Here is a 21,440-nt window from a genome sequence, read left to right on the forward strand (position 1 = left end):
GACAAAAAGTTTCATATGGTTGCCAGCACGGGTGGTGCTGCTGAGACTACTCAGCATTAAAAATGCATTGAATCTTTTTACACGCCATTCCTTTGAATGCGAGAAGCTTCCAGGGATGATGAACTGTGGCACAAACAGAAGATATAATATTACTTATTATGTTACACTTCCAGCGATGGCACAGAAGCTGTATTCTGAGTTCTTAAAACATACAAACAAGCCTAGCTCAGAATGGCTGAAAAAACCAAAGAGAAATGTAAGGCTATTCGGGTGCAGTGAACGTACCCTAAACACTATTCAAAATGTTTGTGGCATTAAAATGACTTGAACTAGCCACTTCTTCAGTCGTAAAAAGCCTTAAAAATATCTGGAAGACTAAAGTTTAAGGAGGTGGGATGCAATTCTTCACATAACAGTAAATAACTATAGGAAGGCAGATCATGGTGTTAGTGGCTGGGTGTTGCGAACTAGAGGAGGGATGATGGCAGTGCATAGCTAGTATACTTTAATCAGCTTTTTATGCATTACCACTCTTAGAAAAAGGGGGCTTTACTGTTGTATATCCTGAGTCATTAATTTGATTGTTTCAGCGTTGTTTGGAAACGAATCACACTTCAGGCACCATTGATATTGGCGCAAGAATGCGACGGTAGCACCCTGCCCCCTATAGATGATGAAAGGTTGATTAGTCGAACCAGCCAGAATACCATTCTTCGGTTAGCAGAGATTACTGTTTAATAGTTAAGAGACTTCGGTTTGTTAAAATAAATATCTGACTAAAAAAGCCACTGGATTTGATCTCTTACAATGTTGTCTCTAGAGAGGCGCCAGCTCGAATGTAAGCCATCTGTTATCGCCACTGAGCTCAAAAAGTAAAATTATTTGCATTTCAGCTTACTCCTTTGGTGGAGAGAGAAAATAGCAGGAACCTTGTGCACTCCGGATTACAAGGAAGGTGGAGTGGAGAGAAGAAACATGCTCTATCTCTCCTGCAGTTATCCCTGCAGTGATTTCCGGCAATAAAAAGAAACTTGAGCTTTTAACAGCCAAGATGTCATTTCCCATTTTAAACCAGGAAAAAGGACTTGAACCTTACTATTGATTGAGTATAGAACTGGCATTGTTAAAATGTTTGTTACAGTGAAGGGGGCTGACTGGGTCGGATTTGTGGTGATGTTGGGAGGGCGCGCCTGGGTTCAAAGTTTGTTTATGTTGGGAGATGGCTGTGTTTGGGTTGAAGTTGGTGGTTTATTTGGGAGGCCGGTTGTTGGGGGCAGGATGTTGGTTATGTGGGGGTGCTTGTTTGGTTCAGGTTGTTGTTAGTGGGAGCGTGTGTTTGTGGCCCCGGAATGCGGGTTATGTGTGGACACGGCTGTTTTGGTTCAGGTTGTTGGTTATGTTGGGAGGGCGTGTTTGGTTCAGGTTGTTGGTTATGTTGGGAGGCCGTGTTGAGGGCAGGATGATGGTTATGTTGGGATGGCTTGTTTGGTTCAGGTTGGTGGTTATGTTGGGAGGCCGTGTTTAGTTCAGGTTGAAGAACTGGATTTATGTTAGGAGGGCGACTTGGTTTCAGGTTGGTGGTTATATTGGAAGAGGCGTGTTTGGTTCAGGTTGTTGGTTATGTTGGGGAGGCTGTGTTTTGGCCTTGGCAGAATGCTGTTATGTTGGGAGCTTGTTGGTTCAGGTTGGTGGTTATGTTGGGAGGGCGTGTTTGAGTTGGTTTGTGGTTATGTTGGAGGGAGGCCGTGTTGGGGGCAGGATGTTGGTTATCGTGGGAAGGCTGGCTTTGGTTCAGGTTGGTGGTTATATTGGGGAGGCGTGTTTGGTTCATGTTGATGGTTATGTTGGGAGGCCGTGGGGCAGGATGTTGGTTATGTTGGGAAGGCTTGTTTGGTTCAGGTTGGTGGTTATGTTGGGAGGGTGTGTTTGGTTCAGGTTGTTGGTTATGTTGGGAGGCCGTGTTGGGGGCAGGATGTTGGTTATATTGGGAAGGCTTGTTTGGTTCAGGTTGGTGGTTATGTTGGGAGGCCGTGTTTGGTTCAGGTTGTTGGTTATGTTGGGAGGCCGTGTTGGGGGCAGGATGTTGGTTATGTTGGGATGGCTTGTTTGGTTCAGGTTGGTGGTTATGTTGGGAGGGCGTGTTTGTGGCGGAATGCTGGTTATGTTGGGAGGCTGTGTTTGGGTCGAGTTGGTGGTTATGTTGGAAGGGCGTGTTTGGTTCAGGTTGGTTGTTATATTGGGAGGCCGTGTTTGTGGCAGGATGCTGGTTATGTTGGGAGGGCTTGTTTGGGTTGGGTTGGAGGTCATGTTGAGAGGGCCCATCTGGGTGTGGTTTGTGGTCATGTTGGGAGGGCGTGTTTGGGTCAGGTTGGAGGTCACATTGAGAGGGCCCATCTGGGTAGGGTTTGTGGTCATGTTAAAAGGTCTTATTAGGTTTGGGTTTGTAGTCATATTAAGAGAGACTGCCTGATTAAGGTTGGTTGTCATGCTGGGTGGGAGTGCCTGGGTCATGTTGATGGTCATGTTAGAAGATATCCAGCTGCCTGTGGAGTTGCTACTGCTCGTTGTATTGTTTCCATTGACTCCAATCATCATGCATGCTATCCCAAGGACAGCCACATAGATCCAATTGCTCCTCATCAGTTACGTTTATGTGCTTATATAACTGCTAATCCTGCAGTTTTTGTTACCTGTAATTAAAAATGAAAATAAAATATTTCAGCTTGTATAATTATCAACAACAACAACAACAACAAAATAAACGTTTTAGCCAATTTAAAATTTATAATAATTTATACAGCAATTAATGACAGGCAGACTTTATCTGAAAGACTTTATCTTTCATTGCCTTTTATCATTCATTTAATTGCAGACACAAACAAGCATGAGCCTGGATTCTCAATTCTCCTTAGTTTAACAGAGCTTATTAAGTAATATGTTATTGATAAATATTAAGTCACTTTAACATTAACAATTAAACCTTAACACTAAGATATGATATGAGTGTTGCTTAACATCTTTACATTGCTTTATGTCAGCAGTAGTTGTTTGTTTGTAGGAACTAAAATACTATCTTAGCTATACTAGTATGCGATCTAAGAGTACACTAACTGATGTGTATTTCAATTCTTACAATTTACAAAGTTACACCGTATTTACGACATGTGCAACCATTTCACCTTCGGCCTATGGGAAGAGCAAAAAAAAATAAAAAATTCTTCAAGGTATGTTTTAGAAGCCGTGGCTCCTTAGTTTATTCATAGTTTATAGCTTTGAAAAAAAAAATTGGTCATTTGGACAGCATAGCACCTGACAATAACATAAAACTATATTTTTCACAGTAGTCAAAAAAATAAATAAATAAAAATTAAATAATAAAAAAGTGTAAAAAAAAAAAATAAGAAAAAAAATGTAAAGTGTCACTATTACTAGTAATTCAATACAATGTATAATTAATTTACAAACAAGATTGTATCATATACATACATAATACTGGATAATTTTAAGGAAAAAAAAAAAAAAATCCAGGCTGCACTGGTATAGCAAAGACACAGAGAAACAGTGGTTTACAACAGATACATATTTGGACACGTATTATTTATAAAGCCTACTGTAGCACAAAAAAGAAAAAAAAACAGTGTTTAAAGGTAAACATAATAAAAAACATTGTTAAAGGTAAATAATAAATAATAATAATAATAAAATAAAAAAAGCTCATAAAAGTGGAATTAGTTCAGAAATTTTGTTATCTGGTGCAATGACATTCAGACATTAGGCGACCTTCTACATGATATAAGGTACATGTATGTATATAAAAGTATCATGTCATTTCTGATGGTATGAATAGAGAGAGAATGCAATGTCATTACACATATCTGTCTCTGGATTCCTGATAGCACAGTCAATAAGTTAACAGCCACTTGTGAAGAAAGTTTAAAGCATTTCTTACCCGTGTCTGAGATGTTCTGGGAGTTTAGGATCAATGATGGAGGTGTCAGAACTTCCCTGGCTTTAATAAATCACATTCAGGGCGGGACCTGAAGAGTTGGACAAACAGGTTTTAGTTTTAATTCTTTTTTTTTTACTTCAGACTTCGTCATTTGCACATTCAAACGTAAAAGCAAAATGCAACAGAGTATTAGCGGGAGACTGGATATGATACATCGGCTGCGCTTTTCAGCTCAATATAAGGTTTCCGTGCCGTGTAAAATGCTGCATAATGTGTTTTGTTTGTTTGTTTGTTTGTTTTTTGTAGGTCATCAGTGATACTTTGACTGACAAAGTTTTTCAGAAAAGAGTGCCACGCCTTTCTTTGTATCCATGCCTATAGTGCCACTCGCTTAATAGGCCTCCCAACATAGTCAAAGACATATACTTCAACTTCTTAACCTCCCTCATAACTCCTGACGCCCCCCGCGCTCCTCTCATTCTGTCGTGTTGTCGTCTTATACTGTCTGAAGGCGATGCTATACTAATGTATCATGTTCTTATAGTAGTAATTGGTATTTTGGCACACATTTGGCTAGCATGTTAAAAGGGGGATATTGCAGTATGTCAGAGTTAAAAGATGGCGTCTAATCACTGCCTCCCCTTCAGCCTTTTGTTTAAAAGTATGTGCAAACTCTTCTCCAAATGTTTACATCAGTTGTGAGGTTTAGAAATGTAATTTTGTTGTTTCCAGTTGCGTTGTGATTTGATGTCAGAGCAAGATGAATTACCTTGATGATCAAGAATCTACCTTGAAAAACCTAAGAAAAGCCAATGCCCTTACTGCCCATATTTGGATAACATCCCATCCCCTTCGTTTTCGGCGACTGTTACCTTCTATCTTTCAGGTCGGTACTCATACTCAACCCTAGTCTGGTGTGTTATACATTTTATGCCCTATCTATAGCTCCACTTGATGTCCATAGGATTAACAAGTTATTGTTGCGCTGCCTCTGTTACCAGTTCTTGTGCGCAGTTGGCAGACATAGCCTCTGAAGCTGCACTGCAATGAAGTTTCACACCCAGGCAAAAGACTCCACCACACGGAAATACCAGTTGCTCCAAACACAAAACACAGATCTTTACACACATGCGCAAGCATGATCAGTCGACTCGGGTCGTCCAAAAGAATTTGGTTTCTTTTCACACAACTTTTTGTCATTTACCTTCAGACTGGCAACACGTAAACACAAAGCTGCAAACTGGTTAAATAGCTTGCCTTGAAGAACTTTCCTGACTAGTCTCCCCGTTCTCAGTATATATTAAAGAAATCGTCAGATACATTTTATTGTATATTATAATATGTAGCATATTATTTCAACCACTTTCAACAACTGAATCACGCATCCGAATTCTGTGGAGCTTTACTATGTATTTGATCCAGAGATTCCATCAAATTTCCTGCACATCAAATGAAGTTTGAGCTTCAAATAAAACCATCACTGCTCAGGTTAAACAGCAATCCATAACTTTTACGGCTGATGGTTCTCCAATGCAAAGTCAAACTCAAACACAAACCAATGCGTGTTCATTGCCGTTACATAGACAACACTACACTAACACTAACTGTGGAGAAGTATCTTTGAGAGAGTCAGACAGCAGTCCAGTAAAATGCGTTCTAAGAATGTTTTGATAATGTTCCCATTAAGTTCTTGATGTTCTCTGAAGGTTCAAAATGTCCAATATATATATATATATATATATATAAGTAACATTCCACTTCATCATTTTGGGAACATCATTTTTTATGTAAATATAATGTTTTAATGTAAATATAAATACATCATTTTTTAATGTAAATATAAATAAAAATAATAAGCTGTTATGTTAATAACTTTGAGAGTACCTTGCCAGAACGTTCTGAGACAAAGTTCCCTGGTAGATGGGAGTAATCTGTTACACGTGAGAAAGACGTTTGGAGAAGTACTGGATAATGTAAAAATGTTGGGTAATGAGGTTAAGTTTTGACCTTAATCCCATTAAGAGTGCTTTCTCCAATTATTTAAATGTCTGTTTCAGGCTGTACACAGCTGTGTAGGAGAGTGGATGAAGTTATTGCACTGATTGAAAAATACAGACATAAAGGAACACGCCTTTATACACAACACAGATTGCATCACGTTCTGGTAAACAAGTTATTTTCTGCTATGCGGGGAGACAAAAGACTTCTAGCAGTGATTTGCCAGTCTGTGAAGCTGCTCGGACCATGCCATAAAAAACATACACAATACTAGAATTAGCATAAGAAAAATTATCTGACATTGCAACAATTAAATGTCAAACTTAGCCAATCTGAGAAATGTAGATATTAGACACCTATTTTAGGAAACAAGTCTTAACTGTAGGGACACAATCCATAAAAAATTGGAAAAGGTACAGGTTATTTTTCCTGCCAGGTCTTACCTTGAAGTGTTTTTACCAAACAAAATGGCAAAGCATAATTCAAATACGGCTAAAATACTGGTGAAAAAATTATACAACAAAATCTTTCATAAATTGGGGTTTAATTTATCTTTTTAAGCCAAGAAAAAGAGCAACAAATTGTGTTCCCTTCAAAAGATGGTTTTCACATCTCAGAACAAATACTGTTGTATCCATAGTTTTTTTGCTTCAGAATAAATTTGTGTTAAAACAATTGTTTTATCATTATATATTAAGAAAACAGGACAAAAATAGGGCCAAAGAAAAGGTGTTGGCCATGTAAGCCTTGTCTGGATGATGCTATGAAGATCAAAGAGTCTTCAAATATCCTGATTGGTAGTAAGTGAGGGAATATTTACAATAAGAGACAAAGGCCTTGTTTTGAGGGTAGTTATGCTACTGGAGTTCATCTATAAAGAAAGACAAATATTCTTTGCGTGACTTCATAACCTTTTTTTTTTTTTTTCAAACGTCATGTGTAGACGTTTTTATTAAAAACAACTTGAAAGGGGATAGACTACAGTAAATAAATAAGAAATAAAACTCCAAACTTACACTGTCACGTTGGGGATGCTTTGGCTCAACTTTGCTTATTTCAAAGATAAATAATAGGCAATTCATGTCAAATCCATCCACATGAAATCAGAAAGTACTAATATTACAGACTGGGACGCAACCTGATACTTGGCATTGTCAAATGAGCAACAGTGAACACACTGGGTCCTGTAAAACCTTACAAGCTTTAATACAGACTTTCTTCCTAACGTCATCCTGGAAACTACGGATGTTTTTCTTCTGGCTGGATTTAGCTCTTCCTCGGGGCCCCATTCCTGCATCATGCTTCATATTATGACGTTTCCTGCCCCATCCAACAAATGACTCAGCACTGATGGAACATAGATAGTGATTGTCAAAGCTTGGATTAATACAACGAAACCTGGAGACACACCTCTGTGAAAATTCACCTACTTCCTACCTCCTCACCTGCATCATGTGTGTGTATATATAAGTATCTCCACACCTGTAGATGTACACTTCACTGTTCACATGACTCACCCCGTTTGAAACAAACACTTATCAAATAACAAATTAAGATAATTGCTTTAAACACTTCATATAAAATATAGCTTCTGTTTTATATGCAATGCAATTTAAATTAATTATGTTTCATAAATGTATCTACTTTATGATCCAATCCTTTTTACGTGTACATTCAATAACCACTTTAAACTGAACCTTCATTAATTACTCGTAATATAAAAAAAAGCATTTGAAAATCTGATAGCAGAAGAAAGCAAAAAAAAGCACACATGGTGTAATATTCTAATTTAAAGCTTTTATATATAATTTGCATGTAGTCCGTTATGATTCCACATACAAGACAAAAACTGTAGTGAGTAACATAATCCATTACATTACACATAATAAAATCAGGTGATTACGTTTAGATTACTTATGACCTAATTCGTTTATCACATTGATTTAAATTGAATAATATTGTACAATATAAAAATACCAAGATAATGGACATATATTCCCTTCATTGTAATTAATAACAAAGTGCATGAAACATGAAGTCAGTGTTTCTTGAACTGTGTGGTTATGTTTTTGTGAGTTTTAAGGAAGGTTCGTGAGTTTAAATGAAAACCTAATAATTAATTAGAATCATTAAAAAAAAACAAAAGTAAAATGAAAATAAATACAACAACCAACATAAAACACTTAAAATAAGACGGAATATTTTATTTGTTTTCCTGCTTGTCATGTGACCTTTAACCAATGAGTATGCAGATGTGAATATATTTCTGAAGAGGTTCAGCTGACAAAAAATTTGTGAAAATAAGAAATATCATGAATTTGTGCATTTTTTAATGTGCTTGAAAGACACAAGGCCTCCAAAGATACACACTTCATGTGAACAATATGTAATCATATGATCAATACATTCCAAATTCCCTGTAATAATTTACTACTCACTCATGACATATATATAATGCAATTATAAAGTATTTTTAATGCATTATGCTGTCCTTATAATTCATTGCATGACCATCATGAATAAACCTGTATTATACATTATAATACATATCTAACATCCAATTTCAGATGTAACAAGGAATTTGAAGAAAAAAAAAAAAAAGATCATATATATTGTAAAGAATTTATGGGAAGATGTACAGTACTGCATAATAACCTACATTATGAATAAATTAACAATGCATTATACGTAAAGGCTTCAGGTTATGTGTTACCAAATATTGGACAGGAAAGGTGTAATGACTAAAAATGACGTGAAAAAAAAAAAAAAATCTGCATTCAAAAGCACTGGTCTGTAATACACTGACAACGTGATGAGAGTGAACAAGTTTCGGGTACAGTAAACTACCGAATTGTTCGTAAAATGCTCATACCTTTAAACATCCACATTTTATGTTGGATTTACAGAAATATTTTACATTAAAGAGTTTCAGGAACATTCGTGTGTCGGACATTCATTCTTTCCTAAAGTTCGGTTTGCCTAAGAACAGAAAACAATTTCTGTGTGCCTTAAAGCTTTTAACGGTTTCAATGGCAAATAGTTTGGCCAACAACCGTTAAAGCCGCACCTTTAAGAAGAACGAAGAAGAAGAAATGAACCACGTGCAAATTAACATTAAGCTTGCTTGTTTTGTGTGTATTCAAATACCAGTCAATCAGTCCTGTGAAGGGGCAGTGTTAGCCAGAAACACCCCACCATCTTGTAAATCTTTTATAAGAATAAGGGAGTTCATTTAAGAAAATGCTGTTGGGGAAAAAAAAGGCCATCTTTAATCTGTGCTGTAGTTGCACCATTTCATTATTCAAAACATAAAATTCTTACAATAAAAGACAAATATTATTGGTAGTTTTGAAATCTTTATAATCAAAAACAATTGAAACATTACATCCAACCATCACCATGAACAAAGAAAAGATTGTTTATAATAAATTAAATTAAAAGCCATACAGTAAAGAGTAATACAGTCATCATGAAGTCTCTGCCATAACGTCATGATTTCAGACAACAGCAGTTTTTTTTTGAACTGCTGGAAATACTGGAATAGTTGGTCAGTGTTACTACTCCACCCATCTCATGACTAACCAGAACGCACAATATCTTATTTCTAGGAAATTCAACACCCTAATTTCTTAGTTGAGTAACAAAAAAAAAAAAAAAAAAAAAGAAAAAGAAAAAAAGAAAGAAAGTGACATAAGCCAAAAAAAAAGATTAGGTAGAAATTCAACCATTTAGCGGTGTCATTCGGACGAACGTGTTCTTTTGTTTAACAAAACAAGCTGGACTGAGAACAACAGAAGATGGTTTTTCAATGCCGTCTATCCATTGCAAACTATTGTTTACAACTTTGCACAGTGTCTTAAAACCAAGAAAAACAGAGACAAAGGCCACACACGTCAGTCTGCATGTGTACATGAACCACATAAGCACAAAAACACGACCTGTGTGAACAAGCCTGAATTTAGGATCGACCGACTGAATGAACCACAGTGATGGAAACAAAACTAATATTCACTTCTAACAAGGTTTATCTGATGAGAACAAAACAGAATACTACTGTAAAATTGTACTGTACTGTAATACTGTAATGGATACAGTGGATACTGTAATACTGATAAATTCTATAGAGCTGCTTTGCAGCTGAAATTAAAATTGTTTCCATAATTTTATTACTTATGTGTAATATATATATATATATATATATATATATATATCTATATATATATATATATATATACTTAATACTTGGGATAATAATCAATGCTTATTTCTCTAGCTGGATTTTTTTCTTGGTTTTGATCTATTTTCTACCTCTCCGCATCATCTTCCTCCTCTCTTCCCCATCACCTTCATCCTCCTCATCATCATCACCATCTACTTCATCCTCCTCCTCAACCCCATTCATGGTTTTTCTGCAGCTGTCGTGGATTCTCTTCAGCACCTGCAGTCGTCCCGTCCTGCAGCTCCTTGCAAACCTCTCGGATCTTGGATGCAAACTCGGTCTTGGCGCCCTTGGGCAGCTTCAGAGAGCCCTTGGCGAGGAAGAAGACATCGAGGACGGGGAGGAGGCTGAAGTGAGGCCAGTGGTGACGCTGATGACCTGCGTGGCTATGACGGCTCCTCTGGCCACTCTGAGCACCTGGATGGTGTTGATGAGGTTCTCAGTGTTCACCAGCAGCGCTTTCCCAGCCTGGCCACCTTCCTTCAGCAGGTGCTTCACACTGTGGTTCAGGGCCCGTTTTGGAGATGCTGTGCACATACTGCTCGAAGTTCCACTCCTCTAGAGTCTCCATCCCGGCCTACAGTGACAAAAAACCAAGAGAGGAGAGACAGACGACAAGATATTTAGGATGAAGAGACAGTAACAGATGGTTCCAGAAGTAAAAATCCATTTGTGTTTTCTTTATAGGGGAACTGATTTTTATAAAACATTTAAGAGAGAAAACTGTGAGCTATGAGTTTGTTAACTGATTGGTATATGCTTTTGTCAAAGACATCAATCCAATTATTTTTTTTTTTTAAATAATCATTTTAACAATCATTTGTGGTGAAAAAAACAAAACAACTGCTTAATTCTTACGACTAAATTCTAAGACTTGATGGCTGCTCTGTCAATTCTTCGTCATCAGTTAGGAATGATGAATTGATAGCACACCTTTCCTTAGAAAGACACGTTTCTAGCATTTGTAGAACTGCATTTTTCCATCTCAATAATATTTATTTTTTTTTGACGTTTATGACCTCAAGGTTAGATTATTGTAATGCTTTATTGGGTGGTTGTTCTGTACACTTAATAAACAAACTACAATTAGTCCAAAATGCAGCAGCTAGAGTTCTTACTAGAACCAGGAAGTATGATCATATTAGCCCGGTTCTGGCAACACTGCACTGGCTCCCTATTAAACATTGTGTAGATTTTAAAATCTTGCTTATTACTTATAAAGCCCTGAATGGTTTAGCACCTCAGTATTTGAACAAGCTCTTGTTACATTATAGTTCTCCACGTCCGCTGTGTTCTCAAAACTCTGGCAGTTTGATAATATCTAGAATATCAAAGTCAACTGTGGTCACCAGATCCTTTTCCTATTTAGAGCCCAAACTCTGGAATAACCTACCTAACATTGTTCGGGAGGCAGACAGCACTCTTGCAGTTTAAATCTAGATTAAGGACCCATCTCTTTAACCTTGCTTACACATAGCACACTAATACGCTTCTAATATCCAAATCCGTTAAAGGATTTTTAGGTTGCATTAATTAGGTAAACCGGAACCGGGAACACTTCCCATAACACCTGATGTACTTACTTCATCGTTAGAAGAATGGCATCTACGCTAATATTAGTCTGATTTCTCTCTTATTCCAAGGTCACTGTAGCCACCAGATCCCCGTCTGTATCCAAGTCAGAGGGTCACTGCAGTCACCCGGATCCAGTACGTATCCAGACCAGATGGTGGGTCAGCACCTAGAGAGGACATCTACAGACCCGAAAGTCAGCTGAGACCAGGACAACTAGATGAGCCGCAGATACCCTGTAAAAACCTTGTCTCAGATGACCACTGGGACAAGACCACAGGAACCATCATAGTCTCTCTGCACAATCTGACTTTGTTTGCAGCCTGGAAACTGAACTGCTGGTTTTGTCTGGCCAGAGGAGAACTGTGACGGTGATGTTTCCCGAAACTGACATCACGCTGCCAGTGGTTACCACACCAATGCCCACTGCCGTAACCAATGAGGGACAGCCTGAGGGTGAAGGGCACCAGAACCAGGTCGCTGATGGTGGTGATGCTGCCAGCGATGCGGGCCACCCCGCCATCCACACTCGCAGTCACCGTTTTCTTGTGGAAGCTGTTGCCAGCCTCCGCTAAACGTCAGGAGCTCACGGATGCACTACTGCAGCGATGGCTCAAGCTGAACCAGCAGGTGAACGAATAACTTGGCGGCCATAAAAACCCGGTAAGTGGCGGCTTCAATTTCTCTTAGAGTGAATAAAAGACAGAGAGTTGTGTTTAGTTAAAAGCTTAGTTCACCCAAAAATTAACAATTAGCCCATACATTACTCACCCTCAGGTCCATCCTAGTCTAGTCAAGTGAAATCACTATCATACTAATTAGACCGTAAGAGCAGACTGATTGCTATGAAAGGTGGTGTTCTTGTTAACAATGGTTACTTCCAAAGAAACATGTGCAGCCATCATCACTTTGCAATATTCCTCAATCAAAATGGCCCTCACATGCAAGGAAATTGCTGCAAATAATATTGCACCTGAAAAATCCATTTTCCGGATCATCAATAACTTCAAGGAGATCGAGAGGCTCGACTGCAGTGAAGAAGTCTTCAGAACGTCCCAGTGTGTCCAGCAAGCGCCAGGACCATCAACTCCTGAGGAGTAAGCTGTAATCGTGTCTCCAGCAGTGTAGAGCTTGCTCAGGAACTGCAGCAGTTGGTGTGAGTGCATCTGCATGCACAGTGAGGCCAAGACTTTTGGACAACGGCCTGGTGTCAAGAAGGGCAGCAAAGAAGTCACTTTTTTCTTCAAGAAAAAACATGAAGGACAGACTGAAATTCTGCAGGAAATACAATGATTGGACAGCAGAAGACTGGTGCAAAGTTATTGGGCCCTATTTTAATGATCTAAGTGTAAGGTCTAAAGCGCACGGTGCACTCAGGGGGGTGTTCAAATCCACTTTTGCTAGTTTAACGATGGGAAAAAATGGTTACCTGATATAAGAGGACAAATGATTTAAACACAATAGTAAAGATATTGTGTATTAAAGGGACATACCTGATATAAGAGGACAAATGATTTAACAAACACAGTAGTGAAGATGTTGTATTAAAGGGACATACCTGATATATGAAGACAAATGATCAGACTCAGCACACAGTACAAACAGCAATGTGCATGTATAATATTTTTGTATAGTAATGTAAATATGCAAAACCTTACCTTTTATAGTGTGCATTCAAGGACCTACTATTTATGAGATGTAAAGGATTATGTACATCTAGCCGGTTAATGCAAAATAAACCCAGACTGGGTGATCGTCTTTAAGCAAAGACACGACATTCAAACTAGACATGAGGACACATAACAGTATGCACAGTCTGTGAACAAGGAGCAAAGTTTAATTAGTTCTTGTTTACAGCATTACAGTAGTTGCCCTACACTACCATTTTGTGAATAAAGAAATGTCCTGTGTGTAAAGAAAATAAACCCTCTCAAATGTGTGGAGGAGGAGAACTTTAATATTATAACTGTTCATAAACATAAAAGTTAATACCGAACATTTTTCGGTATTATGAAAGCACATTAAATCCTTTAACAGATGTTCAACAGCAGAAGAACGTTTCTCTTGCATATAGAAAGCTGTTTCAGCTGTAAATAACTCCAGAACCCATGCAGATATTTGGAAATGTTAGTGACTGGATGCTAAGCATTCTTGAAATGTTGACATTCAATTTTAGTGGCGAGTTTACACCTTGCGATGTGGTTCTGGAAATGTCTCATTACTGCATTCTGTTGGAGACCATATTTGTTTTTTGTTTCCTTCTTGCAACACCCCTTACAGGATAATTTTTCCTGAATCACTACAAAAAGAGGAAAACAGGTTCCTGAACTCTGGGGTGAACTCCATTATGGCCAGATCTCTCCCTCTTCCAATCCAATCCAATCACAAAAAAAAAAAAAAAAAAGGAGAGGACAGTGATCACTCTGAAGTTTCAAGAATATTACATTGTTAAAGATCTAAGGTCTGCATGTTAGGAATTATCTTTAGGATATGATTACTTGAATTTTTACAGTAAACTTGAAAATGTCATTTGTAACAACTTTGTAGCATTACCTTCAATTTCAATCTCTTCTAGTGTTTTGCCCTGAAGATTTGTAAGTGAACCTTTCTCCATGGCAAGTAGTAGTTTAGATATTTTGGCCAGCTGGGTTGTAGCCTCCGGAAGCCTGTAATACTCTCTGTGGACACGAATATTGTGGCCCAAAAAGTCAGCAACTTGGTCCAACTCATGGTTTTTGAGGTTTAGGACCTGTGACAAAGTTGCAACATGTTTGCGTAACTGTGTCGACCGGAGGAGTTCAGGGTTTTGCGCACCACACTCATTTGCATAAATTCTCAGACAGTCTTGTCCTCGATATGGAGTTAAATAGTTGGGTCTTGCAAACAGGAATGTGTTTTCTTCTGGGACTCCACACTCTGGTCTTCTGCTTATGAGGTGTGTTAAGGCATCAGTCATGTCTGGCGATAACAAGACTGCAACTTTTCGTCCCCTTTTACCCCTAATTTCCACCCAAATGAAATGTGCACAAAGTTTTTGTTCAAACTTTGTTAGCCCAACAGCAACATCTTTATGTAGGGCAGCTGTGTCCCTCTCTAGAAAACCTTTTAGTTCCATCTTTGCAACCATTCCTCCACGTCGTCGGTTAAACAATATTATTTTGCTAGAGTTGCTTTGCAAAGTTCTCCATAGACTTGTGCTGATGGCATCTGTTTCAGGTTCTCAGAGGCTAAATCGGTAACCTTTTCAAGATGCTGGTGAAGACGTTTGTACATCCTCTGTGTAAAGGGAGGGTGGATGGCTTGTTAAAGTGCCCCTCATTCAAGGTGGTCAAAGCTGTGTGAGAAACAAGTTCAGGTCACTTTGCATTCATACAGCTTTCTGAATGTCTGGGTTGACTTTATCCCCTCACTGTCTGCCATTAGAGCTCTGCAATGTATAATGTCACATATCTTATTCAGAGAGTGGCCCAACTTGAGGGGCAAGACTTGGAGTCTGGTATGGGTGTTCTCATCATAAAACCCAGATACCCTCTTGACAGCCTTGGATAACCACCATTAAAATGTGTAGGTCTTACAGCATCTTCAAGAGTCTGTACTGATTTTTTTTTTTTTTTTTTTTTTTTCCTCAGAATCAGCAGAAGTATTTCAAAAACTTCCTGGAGCTTCTGTCGAATATAGTTATTTTTAGTGGGATCCTGTCCATGTTTATTTAAAAATGACTGGGCCAGCTGAAAAAGAATGCAAAAGTCACTCCGCACTGCAGCAGAGATGTCATCATCTTTCATCACAGTTAACAGCTTCCAAACACCCTGTGATATGTGTTGAGAGAGAGCTGTATTAAACATGGTTGCCAAAGACAAGATCCTAGTTCTTCTTCCTGGTTCTGCCTGATCTTCCAACTGGTTTGGAAAGAAATTTCGAACGTGTCGCCAGAGATCTCTCTGGAGAAACATTGCATGGCAATACATACAATGCACACAATCTTTTGAATTATATCTTTTCTTTGGTTTACATCTGATTTTAACAGTCCAGTCCCACTCGCTAAAACATCTGCATTGTGTTCGTAGGTCCCTTTTTTCCACAGTTTGTTCAGAAGTTTTTGACGTTCTTTGGAGTGTTTTGGCAATGCCAAAGCCCGAGCAAACATTGACATATGATTTCTCATGGGTTTTTTTTTAAGTGGCATGTAAATTTTGACTGCGGTTTTACACAAATGTAGCAGTAATTCTTCTCTACTTGCTGAAGAGGATATATTTGAAGATTGTATACATGGATTTTTCCCTGTTCCTGTGATATTCTCAACAGATGTGTCTTCAGTATTAAACAACGCTTGTTCGTTGTGAACTTCCGATACTTGTACTTGCTTGGCTTTCATACAAGACCTTTCAAGCTGTGCTGTGGAGACTGGATCGTTTTTGCTTTCTTGGCATGGCCTGCCATTTTGTATTTCTGCAGCAGATTCAAAGCAGGACACTTTTAGTAGTGGGCATGTTTAAGAGTTGTTCAGGACAGGAACATTCATTATGGGGGAAGTCGTGGCCCTAATGGTTAGAGTGTTGGACTTGCAATCCAAGGGTTGCAAGTTCGAGTCTCGGGCCGGTAGGAATTGTAGGTGGGGGGAGTGAATGTACAGCGCTCACTCCACCTTCAATACCACAACTGAGGTGCCCTTGAGCAAGGCACTGAACCCCCAACTACTCCCCGGGCACCGCAGCATAAATGGCTGCCCACTGCTCCCGGTGTGTGTGTGTTCACTGCTGTGTGTGTGCACTTTAGATGGGTTAAAAGCAGAGCACGAATTCCGAGTATGGGTCAAAATACTTGTCTGTACATCACTTTCACTTTCATTTTCTGAAGATACTATGCCCACTTCTGAACTTTCTGAAACAGAATTAGGTACATAGTCCTGATCTGACAAGTTCTCACTGAAAAATTGTTCTTCAGAATCCTGAAAATAGCAAAAAATATTATTTGTACCTATTCAAAAAGTTTACTCCTAAGGAAAAAAAAAAATACTCAAAAAAAAAACATATCTGACTATTCGATAAATTCAGGGAGAGATGAGAAATATGAACATATACTGTATACAATTACGCGGGGGAGAGAAGGACAGCTTTTTTAAAGCCAAAAATATAACACAGTTATGATATCAAGATTACACAGTAACTTGGGGTTTTGATGGTACAACAACATTTAGATAAAAATCTTTTAGCCAAAATACTTACCCTTACATCTCACACCAATCCACTTAAAAGCGGAAAAAGGGTTCACTGCAGCATTCACATTTATTCAAGCTTGACTACGTCATTTTTACAATTCTGTTGGGGAAAAAAAAAAAATAATAATAAAATCTAATTTATTTAGAAGTGATTATATTAAAATATAGTTTACAGTTTAAACACATTATTTTAATAGTTTCACAATAACAAAATGTATAGATCACAAACGTATTGCACTATAATGCATATTATGACACCAAGTAGGAGTATGAGGACATAAAACAAGTAAACCATGGTCGAAAATGAACTTCTGTGCATCCCCCCATAATTCACAACGTGGCACCAGCATTAAGTATGGGGACATACGACACACACAAACACGTGCCAATTTGGCAAGAGACACACTGAACTTCTGCCTATCCCCCACAATACACAACATGACACCAGGCAGTAAGTATTGGGACATACTGCACAGAAAACACGTGCCAATTTGGCAAGAGACACACTGAACTTCTTGCCCATCCCCAACAATACACAACATGACACACCAGCAGTAAGTATTGGGACATACTGCACAGAAAACCATGTTCCAGTTTGGCAAGAGACACACTGAACTTCAGAATCAGAATCAGAAAGAGCTTTATTGCCAAGTATGCTTGCGCATACAAGGAATTTGTTTTAGTGACATAAGCTTCCAGTACACAGAGACAACAACACACAGTCCAAAAAAAAAATTGTTTTAGTGACATAAGCTTCCAGTACAGCAGTTGTACTATAGATGATAAAGGAATAGGATTTGAGTAAGATGCAGGGCTGGAATGTACTAGGATGGAGGGGTAACAAATAAATATAAGGATATTGCACATTTCTATGCATAAGTGGGGAACATTTAACTGTTTATGAGGTAGATTGCCTGGGGGAATAAACCGTTCTTGTGCCTGACTGTCCTGGTATTTGCGGCTCCTGAAGCACTGGCCAGATGGCAAAAGTTCAAAGATGGGGTAACTTGGATGTTAGGGCCTCCAGAGTGATTTTCTGATTTTCTGAAGCCCTTTTCCTCACTCTGGATGTATACAGTCTTGAAGGGTGGGCAGGGGAGTACCAATAATCCTGTCGGCAGTCTGAACTGTTCTCTGTAGTCTTCTGATGTCCTGATTTTGTCGCTGAAAACCAAACCAGTTATTGAAGTGCACAGTACAGACTCAATGACGGCTGAGTAGAACTGTTTTCAGCAGATGTCCTGTGGCAGGTTAAAACTTACTCAGCTGGCGAAGGAAGTACACCTTTGTTGGGCCTTTTCTGCCCCATCCCCAACAATACACAACATGACACCAGCAGTAAGTATTGGAACATACGACACACATGCTACTGCAGCTCAGAATTAACCATAATCTGTACCACTGTATAAGCAAATGTATATCCCCATCCATCTATTCTAAAAGTCTGATTGTAATTAAAAATCAATAATGGCTCTGCCAATACAGATCCTACAGTGCCCTCCATAAGTATTGTAACAGTAATGACAAAATTCCTTTGTCTGCTGTGGAGTCAAGACATCTGCAAAATATGATTAAAAGATGAATATGAGACAAAACTACAGAATATCATATTTGTATTATTGGGTGATTCAATACATAGATGCTTTACCAACTAAGAAGATCAGCATATATCAAAAACAATGGGCATGGAGAAATCAACAGTTTGTATTGTCCTACAAAAACAAAGAAACTACAGGCGACTACAGCAACCAACAATGACCTGATCGCCTGAGTGAAAAAACAACAGCCGTTGATGACAGGACAAATCATAAAAAAGCTGTGAAAAAGAATACCTAAAATAGGTGTCTGTAAAATCTCAAACAACCTCCAGAAACCTGCGTTGATGAACAATCTACTGTCCGCAGAAGACCTTTGACAAAGAATTACAGAGGCTACACAGCAAGATGCAAACCTCTGACCAGCACCAAAAATAGAAAGGGCAAGATTAGAGTTTGCAAAAAAGCACAAAGGTGAGTCAGTAGAGTTTTGTAACAGTTTTATGGACAGATGTGACAAAGATTATCTAGTATCTTAAAGCTATTGGAAAGCAAAAGTGTGGAGGAGAAAAAAAAGGAGCTGCAAATAATCCTAAACACACAACCTCATCTGTAAAGGTTGGAGGAGGTGGTGTCATGGCGTGGGCATGCATGGCTGCCTCTGGAACAGGCTCTATCAATTTTATTAATGACTTAACAAATAATGGTGATAGCAGAAAGAATACAGAAGTTATTTTGAGAAGTTTTAAAGGTAATTCATAGATTAACAATTCTGGGCATGTGTGAATTCATTGTAGCACACACAGTTTGGTAATGTTCAGGTACTGATTCTGCATCATCTACCAAAGTTAATGGAAATTAACTAACTGTTAAATGTGATTAGAGCCAAAAAAACAAATCACATGGCAAAAAACTATCTGTTGAGCATTACAAAACACAGACTCTTACCTTCTCTGTTCCGTCCCCTGCTGCACAGCTGACGCACACAGCATTCCCCTGTTGTTCTGTCTCAGAACACACCTGTGAAATATGAAAGATATTTGTAAAACATACGTTGGCAAGAGGTCATATATATAGATGTATAAGAAATTTGTGTGGACAGTTTAAGGAACCAATATGGTTTATAAATATTCTGCATCATCTTTTTTAAAGTGAATGGAAATTAACTACCTGATGTGATAATCAGATGTGAAAATTTAGTTTCCATCTGTAAATACCTTGCTTCTCCATGGCCAGTCAGAATCCCCATAGTTACACGTAGATCTCTTCACCAGGACTTATGTCCTTTAATGCAAATAAGCACAGTTTGGGGCTTTCCATCCACTCTGATTGTTTTGATTTTTGCTGTTGGGGTTCACATGATCTGCTCATTGATGAGTCTCCCTAAAGAGCCGTCTTCTCTGGCCAGCATCAAACCCTGAAAGAGCAAGAACACAATGCTAACTCCAAGGTTGTAATATTGACTAAAATCACACATTAGGAAAGTCTCACTGAGTAATTAAAAAAATGTTTCTGGATGGGACTCATCCACTTTACCACTACTGCCTCGGAAAATAAAAATTTGCATCTCTGGGTGACCTACAACTTTGTAAATTTGAACAGAGATTGTAAATTAAGTACAGCAATATACATACCAACAACTGTTTTCCATTAAAACAAAATTCAAAAACAAAAAAAACTTAAAAATCGCATGTGGCATATACTCTGTGCCTTGTTTCATATTCTTGTTTAGTAATGACTTACCCTCGATATGTCAACAAGAAAATCTCCCTTTTGGAAGTGGCAACTCAGCTGAACACTCCTCAACCTAACAAAGACCACATCAGTCAGGAAAAAGGGTAAAGTTAAAACACATACTTAAACATAAGATACTCACTGTTACTCACGTTATGTGTTACTCACCTTTTATTATGTTATTATTATATGGATATATATTGATGATATTATATGGACATCATTGACCTAATCAACTGAGTTTATATTTTTATTTGTTGTAGGAGGGGCTTAAATATTAACAATAGGGATTATTCTGTAACTATTTGCATGTCAGTAAATAGTACTAGTGAAACAGGGAAAAACATCTTAGACGATAAATTTTTTCTTTAGTATTCTTAACAATCTCAGACATGCTGCTTTTCCTCCTTCTCAACTACATTGTTACTGTTACTAAAGATACTTTATATAGGTCCCCGTATCATAGTACTGAGACTGCTCTCCTTAGAGTTACAAAGACAAATGCTCTTATCATACTGATAGTGGTTGTATCGCTCTATTAGTGCTACTGGATCTTAGTGCTGCGTTTGTGACACTATTGCCCCCCCCACACCCATTCTTCTGCATAGACTAAAACACTTTGTTGGCATTAATGAAAAGGCATGTAGCATGGTTTAAATCGTACTTATATGGCCGCCATCAATTCGTAGCTGTGAATGAAGAGGTATCATATTGTTCACAAGTGCAGTATGGAGTGACCTCAAGGCTCAGTATTAGGGCCGTTCTCTTCACGCTTTACTTTACATGTTACCCCTTGGGAAATGTTAGCTTTCACTGGTATGCTGATTATTTACTCAGCTCTAGATTTCTTTGTCGGCCCAGGACGTGAAACATAACAAGTTTTGAAAATAAAACTGTAACAGAATGCCATAGTCGATATAAAAATATGAACTGTCTGACAAGGTAATTTCTGTACTGCTGCTAAAATTCTGAAAAAACAGAGGTGGTATATATGTTGAGGACCTAAAGAGTGCTCGGCATGTAATAACCCTAGAACACTGTGTAAGGGTTGCTTTCACACATAGCACTTTGGTGCGCACGCCCGGGTTCGATTTGACGGGTCATGGAGTGTCGGCTTCGTTTGTGATGATGTGTAACAGGCAATCGTACCAAATCGCAGACAAGTGAACGCTATTAATGACCATAGTATGTGATGGAAAATGTCAGTGGATTGTG

General features: G+C 38.3%; 1 protein-coding gene across 1 annotated transcript; it reads right to left on the bottom strand.

Annotated features, from left to right (window-relative positions):
* Window positions 1-1,356: 1,356 nt before the first annotated feature.
* Window positions 1,357-4,036, bottom strand: LOC122138081 (spore coat assembly protein ExsA-like). Its single transcript, XM_042728887.1, has 3 exons — window positions 3,950-4,036; window positions 1,857-2,690; window positions 1,357-1,523 (listed from the first exon to the last, which is right to left on the bottom strand). Exons 2-3 carry the CDS (start codon window positions 2,638-2,640, stop codon window positions 1,357-1,359), a joined length of 951 nt encoding a protein of 316 aa, XP_042584821.1. The 5' UTR covers window positions 2,641-2,690; window positions 3,950-4,036.
* Between the last annotated feature and the right edge of the window lie 17,404 nt (window positions 4,037-21,440).

The sequence above is a fragment of the Cyprinus carpio genome, chromosome B7 (assembly GCF_018340385.1).
Source record: "Cyprinus carpio isolate SPL01 chromosome B7, ASM1834038v1, whole genome shotgun sequence".
Classification (NCBI taxonomy): Eukaryota; Metazoa; Chordata; class Actinopteri; order Cypriniformes; family Cyprinidae; genus Cyprinus; species Cyprinus carpio.

Bases quoted from the DNA above. Each gene is read 5' to 3' on its own strand.
- LOC122138081 (XM_042728887.1), bottom strand. From the start codon at position 2,640: ATGAGGAGCAATTGGATCTATGTGGCTGTCCTTGGGATAGCATGCATG. The intron at 1,524-1,856 runs ACGGCCTCCCAA...TCAACCTGAACT, and splicing joins CATAACCAACATCCTGCCCC to AAACACGGCCTCCCAACATA.